Source organism: Phragmites australis, chromosome 16 (genome assembly GCF_958298935.1).
Source record: "Phragmites australis chromosome 16, lpPhrAust1.1, whole genome shotgun sequence".
NCBI lineage: Eukaryota > Viridiplantae > Streptophyta > Magnoliopsida > Poales > Poaceae > Phragmites > Phragmites australis.
In genome coordinates this window covers 520,961-532,205 of record NC_084936.1, presented here as the reverse complement: position 1 = coordinate 532,205, position 11,245 = coordinate 520,961, and the positions used below count along the sequence as shown (strand labels likewise).

At 42.0% G+C, this 11,245-nt stretch overlaps 2 protein-coding genes across 2 annotated transcripts; both read right to left on the bottom strand.

The window, feature by feature from the left end:
- Positions 1-2,173: 2,173 nt before the first annotated feature.
- LOC133896238 (uncharacterized) lies at positions 2,174-3,425 on the bottom strand. Its single transcript, XM_062336804.1, has 2 exons — positions 3,201-3,425; positions 2,174-3,115 (listed from the first exon to the last, which is right to left on the bottom strand). The coding sequence occupies exons 1-2, from the start codon at positions 3,354-3,356 to the stop codon at positions 2,792-2,794; spliced, it is 480 nt and encodes a 159-aa protein (XP_062192788.1). The 5' UTR covers positions 3,357-3,425; the 3' UTR covers positions 2,174-2,791.
- Positions 3,426-5,995: 2,570 nt separating this feature from the next.
- LOC133896318 (F-box/LRR-repeat protein At4g14103-like) lies at positions 5,996-10,651 on the bottom strand. The gene is made up of 5 exons (XM_062336898.1): positions 10,301-10,651; positions 9,574-9,686; positions 6,967-7,770; positions 6,709-6,864; positions 5,996-6,626 (listed from the first exon to the last, which is right to left on the bottom strand). Exons 1-5 carry the CDS (start codon positions 10,377-10,379, stop codon positions 6,222-6,224), a joined length of 1,557 nt encoding a protein of 518 aa, XP_062192882.1. The 5' UTR covers positions 10,380-10,651; the 3' UTR covers positions 5,996-6,221.
- Between the last annotated feature and the right edge of the window lie 594 nt (positions 10,652-11,245).

Here is an 11,245-nt window from a genome sequence, read left to right as displayed (position 1 = left end):
TTAAGTTTTCATCCAAGATGATGCCATCTGTTTCTTAGCGGTGCAAAATTATTACACTCAACTTCTTGTTGCCAATTCATCCACCCAAGAAAAAAGAGGGAACACAAAGAAAGGGAGGTAGGTTATCTGTTCCTTAGCAGTAGAAAGATGATGGTTAACTCTTACACAACTAGCTACTGGATGTTGCATTATAAATAGCATTGGAAGTTTTGTCTCTCTTTCTGCTTTGAGTCCATAATCTTTCATAATTGTGTACTTGTAAGGGTTACTGTAGATTTTGCTAATTTTGATTCAGCAACAGGAACAATTGAACATAAACGAAATGAGGGTAGGTTAATTCATCAATTCCTTAGTGATACAAAGATGAATATATTCAATTTATGAACTTACTATCAGCAAATAGTTATTTCGTTATGAGTGATCAGCAAAGGAAATTTGGAACTGCGCGATGGGAATGATACTTAGTCAATCACTATGTCCTAGTCTGAATGCCTGTATCACGTATCAAGCATGCCATGGATTTTTGCGAATAGTTCTCTGTACTCCATGACTCCAATGTTTTTTGTGAATCATACATATCGTTTGAAGATTCTGCAACTGATGGTACCGGTACTGAAGTGTTGAAAGAATATGTAGATTGCCATCAGAAAGGTTGTGGTTGTGCTTCTTCAAACTTTCTGTGATTCAGAACGGTGCTGAATGGTTCATGCCACAACTATCTTAATTTGCACAAACAATTACTGCTAGTTACTAACGATGTGTTTGCATATGGAGAATTGCACTTTAAACTTTTATGATTCTGTTAAGATGTCAATCCATGTTAAAGCTAGCTGAGTACAATCAATGGCTAGTGAGAAGAATGCCACATCATCTCAATTTCTCCCTGCCATCAAGTTGTTGATCCAAGATGTGCAGTACAAATTAAGATGGTTACACTCAACTTATTATCACCAACTTCCATCATCTTGTTCCTGCGTTCAAGTTCCTATGATCCTGCCTTTCCTCTTATTTTTTACACCATAGCTCAGTTGTCTCGGTTTTACTGTTCCCAAATCTAAGAGCTAAGGCTGCACCAGTAGCATGCCTCCAAGGAACATAAGAGCCATTTGACGCTTCTGTTTCAAGTCTTCTTCTCTTTCAGTTAAGAGAAGGGCATCACCAGATAGATCAGTTCACCACAACGATGTAAAAACATGTGCTTTACCAGAAGTGGAATCCCCACAGCAAAAAAGGTAACAAAGGACCTAACACTGCTCCTGACAGAGATGCCATCCATGGTCACACGGTTCTGCTTTGCAAAATAAAAAGTGTCCTTGCGGCCTCTTTGATGAATCGAACCCTTCAGAGAACTTTTATTGCAAATGGCTCGACTTGGAACATCAAAACTGCAAGGTAACCCAAAGAAAACTGCTGGCGAAAACACTGACAATCAAGTAATTTACTCCACCGAACAGAAAGAAACTAATAAAAGGCATAGATCAGTACTCGATCGCAATGTCCACAATCCAACAACAATCCCAGGCAAACTCAAAACCATTGTTCCATCTAGTGTCTCATACAAACCCCAGTGCATCATAACAAACTCACAGGATCTTACATGGTACAGGATTCTCTAACACTTACAGTATCATCACACAAGCAACTAGGGGACGGAATATAATGGAGCTCACGACCGAATAGGCTTGATCTTAAAGTGGAGGTTGATAAGTGAAAACACCAAACACTTGAGTACACTAGAGGGATGCATTTGATCATTTTTAAGGAGACTCGTCAAATTGAAAATGCGCATGACCAGTGAAGAAAATAACAAGACCATCAGCAGAGGCATAATGAATATTTTTCTTTGCTACCCACCTCACAGTTCTAAGTTCGTTACATATCTTACTGGCAAATTTCAGACACAACCAACCAAACAACTGTTTATCAGACATGAAATAAGAGTCAGCGTTTACTTTATACAGTTTTCTTCATTTAATATGAAATGCATTATCTTAGGACTGTTAAGTTACATCCTTTTTCCTTCAGAGAAATAGGAGTCACTAAGAATAGCCATTGACCCACTGCTCAGCGAAATAACAGTCACTAAGAACAGTCATTGACCCATTGCTTATCACAGAATCATTAAGTTGATTTAAACAAGCACTAGTTAAAATTTGGCCATACTCCTCCCATGCTCACTATTACTTATCAATGCCCACAATCTGCAATCAATTGAGCAGCTAATGAGGCCCGAAAATTTGATTAACAAATGCTGCTATGCTCCTCATAATTTCAGCACAGGGACTGGTCAGCAGCACCAAAGATAGATAACAAAGCAATAAAAAGGATTTCAAGTCTGTACCATGAACCTAAGGCTTCAGCAAGTCAAATTCCAACAGCAAGTCAAATACCTATATGCATGTATCATCAATTCAAGGCACGAATTTCCATTCATCATTCATTCATATATGACAACTGGTTGCTTTGGTTACAATGTCGCGTCACCAATTCCAACTCCGATTCATCATCGACAGGAAAAACAGCATCAACGAAATCCTACTGGAATCCCAAAAACATGCTGACATTGCTCAGACTCGAACGAAAGACTGTATCACTTGAAACGACAACCTAGACAGGTAACTACTAGTAGTTGGGTACGTGCATACTAATGGTATGTATTGCTATGTATATGGATGGTACTATACTATACCATACTATACTATCTGAGTATATTGCTATGCATATGGATGGTATATCACAGGGCCGGAACGGGGCCACTGCCACCCCCTCCCTCTGGCGACGAACCTGAGCGTCACTTCGTACCAATGTTGACGTGGGCGTCCCGGAGTGCGGAGACCCTGTTGCAGAGGCGGCGCGCTCGGCGGCCAAGGGCACCAGGGGAGCGGCGGCGCTGGGTGCAGTCGCTGGCGTGGTGCTTGATGCGCTTGGCGAGGGAGATGGCGAGGTTGGTGAAGGTGCCGCCGACACGCTTGCCGATGGACTTGAGCTTGTCACCGTAACGACGCAGCTCCGGGATCCAGCGCTCGCTGGTGGGCTCGACGCAGAGGGCGGGGAGGATGGAACACTCGATCAGCAGCAGGACGGAGTCGGCGCGGACCAGCTTCACCAGGTAAGACTGCGAGCAGCAGACGGAAATTGCAGTTGGATCTACGAATTGGGATACAGCAATTGGGGACGAAGAAGAGAACGACAGGACCGACCTTGTTGAGGCAAGTCCAGCGCTCCCCACGGACGAGCTCGCGGACTGCTGCGGCGTAGCGGACCTCGACGCTGGTGATGGTGAGTTCGTGCGGCCCCGTGGCTGCGGCGAGCAGGGCGCGGTGGCCATCATCCAGCGATTCGATCCCGATCGCCATGTCAGCCCGTCTTCCGACTCCGACGCCCTTGCCTCTCTGGTGGTTGGTGAATTCGAAATTCAAAATTGGAATAGCTCCGTGTGGGTGGGCGGCCAATTTGCTGGTGCTTTTATATAGAATAGAGCGGTAAAATTTCCCAGTAATTCGCGTCCCGCGCCTAGAATGAAAAATTTCGGTTGATCCGTACGATATCAATAGACGGCCAGATTTGCTTCTCATTGGTCCGTTGGCTACGTTTCCTTTGCCTTGGGCCGGGACACAACGCGAGGTTCGTATCTCGGCCCAAGTTTACGAGAGGTTCGGCCTTTGGGTTTGGGCCCCCATGTCCGCGACGGGAATATATATATATATATATATATATATATATATATATATATATATGAAAACTAGTATGTACTCCTGGGTGTATGTACTCCCACCTCTCATATACCACTTTTACACGTGTGTTATACTTCTTTATCACTTTAAATATACTTCATTAGTAATTATAAGATACTACAATACAAATCCCACGAAATTTTTTATGAAATTCCATGATTTTTATCTTAATTTGCGTATATATTTCTTTTATGTATAAAAAGAGTATATAGCAAAAATAAAAAGCTAACATTGAATTTTTTTTCATACAACTCATATTGGAGTATCTTAGAATTAGTATTAGAGTATACTAAAAATGATAAAAGAGTATAAAGTGTTTGTTTAGATGGTATATTGCATGTGGGAGTACATACTCCTAGGAGTATAGAATATGTGTCATATATATATATATATATATATATATATATATATATATATATATATATATATATATATATATGCAAATAAATGGGTATTGTTCACCCGACCCACCATCCGTTCTGGGGTGAGGAGTCACGGACGTCAGACCGAAGCGGATCATACATGATTTGGGTTGAAATTTCTTGTAGTTGGATGAGTCCATCCGCTCCTGTCTACGAATCAAATACCCGAACGAGTCTAAAAACCTAGATGGATGTATCCACCTCCATACGTGGAACCAAACACAAGCTAAGATCATCTCCAAAACACTTGCTAATAGATTGAAAACGGTTCTGTCGGACAAGCAGCAATGTGCATTTGTCCCAGGGAGAGTTATCACAGATAATATTGTGGTGGCTTATGAATGCTTGCACTTCATGCGTACAAACAAAACAAAGAAGAATCAATGTTTTGAATCTTTACTGTTGTGCATCATAGTCAGTAGCCCTACCTGTGAGTAGGACTATCAGCAAGAGTAGAAGGAGCTCACGTTTGCCTGAGTTATACAGGTTTGTCACGCCAAGATTCTTGGTATGACTAGCATATAAGCCTGTATAACCTTCGATTTTCGTTATATAGGCCTATCACGCTGAGGAGCCTGTCGTGACTAGGTCCTCTGTCACACCAAGGCTATTGGTATGACACACATCGTCATGCCGATCCTTCCCTCCCTCGCTCCCTCCCAGTGAGCCCTTGGAAATGGGTCAGAGCTGGCGTGGCAGCGGAGTCTGTCACGCCAGGGTTGTTTCCATAACAAACTATGTTGTCACGCCAACCCTTCTCCCACTTCCTTTCTCTCAGTGAGCCCCTGGAAATGGGGTGTCTCTGGCGTGGCTGCACAATGTGTCACGCTAACCACCTGATGTGACTCTATATTCCCTATTTTTGAAAATAATTGTTATAATTCATGTAAATTTGTTAAATAATATATGAAATTGTTTCCAACCCATATATAATTTAAATTGGATCAATCATATTGTGCATCACAAAAAATGTTACTAACCCTAATAGTTAATTTTCAAAATAGATGGATGTGCAGCGCACGTACATTTTTTCAGTCCTACATAGCCTTTTCAACAATAGTCCTACACTGCACTGGAACTAGCAGTGCTCAGTCCTTATCCCTTACCCTGCAATAGCAGTGCTCCATCCTTATCCCTTCCCTTACTCTATTAGATTCTAGATGATGTGTACCATACATACCATTGTAACTTGTGCTATAGTATCGTGATAGGTCCATATCCAATGCATGTTACCATATGTACATGCCCTACGTGTGATGTATTTTTGATTGCATGTATGAACATGAATGCCGGGTACCAATGTTCAGTGATGCATTGTTAGCTTTATCAGAGCAGTGTCGCAATCCTAGTCTTTTCAGTGCTACCCCTACTAGACCGGTGCAGTCTAGTGAATAGGCTTTTCAGTGCTACCCTTACTAGGCCGATTGAGTCTAGCGAATAGGTTTTTCAGTGCTACCCCTACTAAGCCAGTACAGTCTAACGAATAGTCTTTTCAATGTTGCCCCTACTAAGCTGGTGTAGTCTAGTGAATAGGTTTTTCAGTGCTACCACTACTAGACTGGTACAATCTAGCGAATAGACTTTTCAATGCTACCACATTTATCCACTACAGCTGAGACTTCGAATTTTCTACTCACATATCTCCTAACCTCGAATTGAATCGAGACAATAGTGTATCCTCATCCTCTCGATAGCCCTATCGATCCACCAGCTCCACACCCCTATTTAGACATCTATGATAGAAATTTTTACGAAAAACACAATACACTTACTTGCTCATTTTAGACGCCATGTCAATATAAAGATAACGTTGTAGTCCAAGTTTACGAGCAGTTCCATGACACAAACCGTCGATTCATCCATTGTTCACATTTCAGAGTACAAACAAATAATATTCATTTTCTTTCTAATTTTCTTAACATCATTTACTTATCTAGTCTATCACTTTTTTCCAAACAGATAATTATAGTTTCAAGTACTAAATTGACTAGTAGACGGAATCACACTTCAAGAATAATCTATCACTGCACGTCATTATTGAGTAACTATAGTATACATTGCACGATTACAATAACTTATTACGGAGACGGAGCGGCCATCCTCGTCTAGCATGGCATCGTCTGCAGGGCTCCAGAACAGTCAACTTAACTGTAGAGGGAACTTTATCCTCAATGTATGCTCTGATAGCTGTGACTGCTCTATGGGCTTCCCTGAGCATAGTGTTATTCAGGCGGAGGCACGTTGTATCATTTTTTCCAGAACACCTAAAACCATAATCGGTGTCCAATGTCAGACACTCAAGTGACACTGCGTTCTTGAGAATATAACATGCTAGCTCAACCAAGCCCTTCGCAGAGCTGAACCCTGTGATCTTGACACTCTTGAGGTAGCAATGGCGGTGTTCAGGCATCTGCCTCAAATGTGAGGAGCCTCCAAAAACTGATTCGTGCTTCATAAGTACCTGAGCTACCTGAAGATGAAAAGGAAATTGAATTTAAGGACCCAACAGACTGACCAGATATCTTTGCTGGATGGAACAAACAGTGACTTACATCCAAGATCAAAGTCTCCAAGGAAGGAGACGCGTCAAGGAAAGAAACCAGAGAAAAATAATCATAGGACGGGGAAAAGGTCAATCCTGATCTCATATAAATGGACAGGTGCTTGAGGTAGAGGAATTTGGTAGGCAGCATTGGTGTATTGACCACCTGCACAACAAATGTCTTGTCTCAGGTTAATTATACACAAGGTCTAACTACTGTGATACATATATATTGGTACTCTAAAACATCTAAAGTTTTAGAGTATACCTCCTCTCCTGAACTTAAGACAACAGTCTCAAGATTTGGCATAGTGGACGACAGCTCAGCACGAGCATAACAGACAACGTTTGAATGGTACATAGTTAGGTTCTTCATTTGCAATGTCTCTCCAAGTGAGAGTTTTAAAATTTTTCCACTAAGGAAAAAATTGGAGAGATTTGGAGCTTTGCTCTCTATAACCTGCAGCCTCCAGCATCCAATAACCTTCAGGTAGCTGAGCTGCTGCAACATGCAAGGTATCTTCAGGCAAATTATCTCCTTGCAATAAATGAGGACGAACTGCTCCAAAGCAAGAGCATTGGAAAGAAGGCACTCTAATTCATCCCCCGTAATATGCACAGCACGCAGATACAGACTTGTTAGGCTTCTCAGGGGGCCAAGTTCAGCTGTGGGGCGGAAGGCACAAAAGCCAAGTTCAAGATACCGAATGGAGTTCCTGACCCCATCAGATAAAAGTGAGCATGGGAAGTTGTACTTGCGTCTATATGGCCTAAGGGTGAGTTCTTCAATCCCTGGTGTAACAGCAACACGAAGCCAACTGTCAAGATAACGGCAGGAGAGATCATCTAAATCAAGCTCGAATATCTTCAAGCAGCCTGAGTGATTTCTCAGAATGCGATCAATTTTGTCACTGAATTTCCCTCCGCACGCATGTGCTTCCGAGCAAAGCACATCCCTATTCAGGGTGAGGTTGGGAAGACATCTCCAGGAATGTAGAAAGGCATGAGACAGGCAAGCAGCACGAGCAGCATCACGCAGTGGCAATAAGGAATGTATATGGCGCCAAATATCCTGCATGCACAAGCATGGGATAAAAGTTCAACATTGGGATTGTAAAGCCAAATGGTTACTACAACCGAAGAAAGAAACAGGAAAACCACGTGGTAGCTCTCTGCATGGTTGCACAAGGTGCCCTGTATTACATAGGTAGATAGTGCAGTGGAATGTAACCATGGCTGGTAAACTGAGCATTGCATAAAGAAGTTTTTCCGTAACAGTATTATTAGTGTCTTTCTAAGGGAAAAAAAAGACAGTCACTAGTGACTATCACTGATTAACTTCTATGAAATGTACTCTTACTTGCATTAGATTACCGAGCAGTCAACGATATTGGTTTTTGTGCAATTGTGTCAACCAAAATGCACAGGATGACATTTTATTGTGCAATAGCATGTTATAAATACGTCAAAATAGCGAAGAAACAGAAATAAATGTGTAACACAAATAGCACGCCTAAATACCTAAACAAACGGAAGCCCAAGAAATAGAATCAAGCAGTTTTGAGTTGACAGTTACAGTGTAAGATAGACATAAACCTTGGTAAATACAATGAAAGAGATAATGGATCAAAAAGACCATATAAAAAAACATAATGAAATAACATGTAATTGAACCCATCAACTGTTATGGATTTAGGTAGCAATATAGCAAAATCCAAGTCCTAGAGTGAATTGTGAAGCCATTGAAAAGACTGATCAAATTTTCATTTCTAATTCTTTCTAGAATGAATATGCCAATCAATGTTCACAAGAACTTGGTTACAGCACAAGTGCACAACACTTCAGCAGCGTAATACTAAAGCATCCCATTTATGTTAGGTTATCACGACTGACCATTTTTCATATTCTTCTAGAATGTATATGCATGCTTGATATGGTTAGGCCCGCCCATATTTCTGTTCTAATCATACATACTTGGCATGGCTCCCAATTGCTTGTATCAGAGATCACATGTTACAGTTGGACTTTGAAGAAAATGGAATTTAATGATGCTTGCCAGGCTTTATGGCCATTGGCCAACCTAAAAAGCAACCATCTTATTAGCTGTACCTTCTAAGGAAGCTAGAGACAGTGTTAAATTTTATGGCAAGCGCATCAATACAAAGGCAGCTGACAATAATTTGGCAAACCCTATGCTTAAAGATATGTTTAATATGCATTTACAGGGAGAAGATGATTGCAACCTCAATATTTTTAAGAACAAGCACTATATGACTGCTTTTAATCTGAAGAAAGATTCTGATGGAGTTGCTACTATAACTGTTCTCCCTGCAAAGGCGTAATATCAGTCGCATCTCTCCAGAATCCACAAAGTCGACAGACCACAAGGTGGGAGATCTTACACAATTAATAGTGCGTTGTATATTTTTATTAGACACTGGGGGTAACCGTATCAAACAGCATCAATAGTCATACGCCTGATATTGTTGGTGGATGCAGTCAGGATCTGGATGGTAGGAAGAGTGGTGACATAAGAATGGAACGTGTATTGATCCCCGAAGTTCGGAGAATTTGAGGTAATGTACCCTTCATAGATAATAGAATGGAACACATATATATAATAGATGTAATGGTGATATTACTAGCCCTTGCAGAGATAACAGTTACAGTTAGAACAAAGCAAAGCTACTAATTCAGTAGGAGTGTAGGAACCCTGACCGTGACGAATTGCAGCACTAAGAGATATGTTCCCTGTTTATAAATAACATACATCTAGTGTAGTCCTTAGAAGTAGTGTCCTGGTTAGAGCAGTCATGGTGATATTATGCTTGCAATGTTGTATGCCTTCATCACCAGAACTGTATAGCCGCCATACCTCAGGAAGGTCTGGGATCGAATATCTCATTATTTTGCCAGCATGAGAATCACCATCACCATCTTGTTGACAGGGCGAGCCCTTTCTTTTATCCACTGAAGCAATCAATCCATCTGCAACCCAACATGCATGGTTATGATAACCCATCCCAGACACGGTCACACGAATAGATGTAAGAGAAAAAAAAACGAATTCAGGCAGAAAAGGAAACAATCTCTCGAAATCTCCTCCCATAATCATTGCTTACTCGTGTAGAATATTTGGTACATCGACAGGCACTACGGGAGACGCAACAACAGAGAGAAAACAGAGGACGGGGGAAAGGACACTAGCTAATTACGTCCACTAAATGTGAACACGCACCAATGCAAATCAATCTTTCTTTTTTACGAACAAGTGTAATATGGGGAGAAAGGACTCTAGCTAATTACATCACCTATGTCGGTAACAAATCAATCTTTCTTTAGTGGACACGCACGTTAGTAAAAAATCAATCTTTCTTTTTTACGAACAAGTGTAGAGACCTAACCTACTCAAACAAGAAAAAAACAGCAATCTTGCTATCCACCAAAGTGAAAGATTAATCTCAAACAAATGAAAAATCGGCAGCCGGCTCACATCAATCTAAATGAATTTGTACATGAGCACAACAGGACTAAACTGAAGAAAACAGCTACAGATCCAAACGTAACAGACAGGGCGAGGGAGCTGCTAAGTTGTAGCTTACTCCGGGCTCGGACTTGCCGGCGACGCCGCTGCCGGTCGCGCTGCAGGGTCATGAGCCGCTGCAGCGCCAGCAGCGCCATGGTAGGAGTAGACGAATACCTTCCTCCCTCCCTCGGATCTCGACGAGAAACCACTTCGTCCGTTTTCACCTCCCTCGGAAGTTATTCATATCTATCTTTATATCTCCCGCACTCTGTTTTCGGTTTGGTTTGAACAAAATTTCGGTGGAATCCGAAAGGCGCGACGAAAGGAATCGCCCTTCGCGCCGCCGGGCGGGGCTACCTACTCTACTCTACAGAGACTGCTACGAGACCCTAAGGGACGGAGGTCCTTTGCTACGACAGCCTGCGACGGGCCGGCCCAAGCGAGGTTGTGTTGCCCGAGCGAGAAGGAAATTGGGCTCAGTCAAGTGTTTTCGGTCCGAAATTGCAAGTTTTAGATTTGCTCCAACTTACTCCCTCCGTCTCTGTTGACGCGTGAAGGTGCCGCGCGCTAAAACCGAGCATCTCGTGTGTAATTTTGGATCAGAATTTCTGAGCAGGAAAATCGGAAGTCCCGATGTGATCAAAAGTTTCGATAATAACTATCCGATAAACAACACTTAGAATATCATAATTTTAGCGCACATCATCGGATCTTCACCACTCACCCACGTTCGGGAGGGAACTGTCAGGGTACAAATGTCCTTATCCCTCGAGCTGCTTTTTCACTTGCAATGGTATCCTCGTCGCTTGACTTTATCAACATGCTGTCTCCATCTACCTTCACAAATTTTGCTTGACTTCCACATGCACAGCTAGGATTACCCTTAACTCCGCCCGGCTCACTTGATCGTCTGGCACCAAACTCCCCGCTTAGCCCCGATCTTCCCACCATTGGTCATCAAGTTGTATCCACCACCTACACATCATAAGATAAGCAAACATGTACTTCCAACACTATTTAA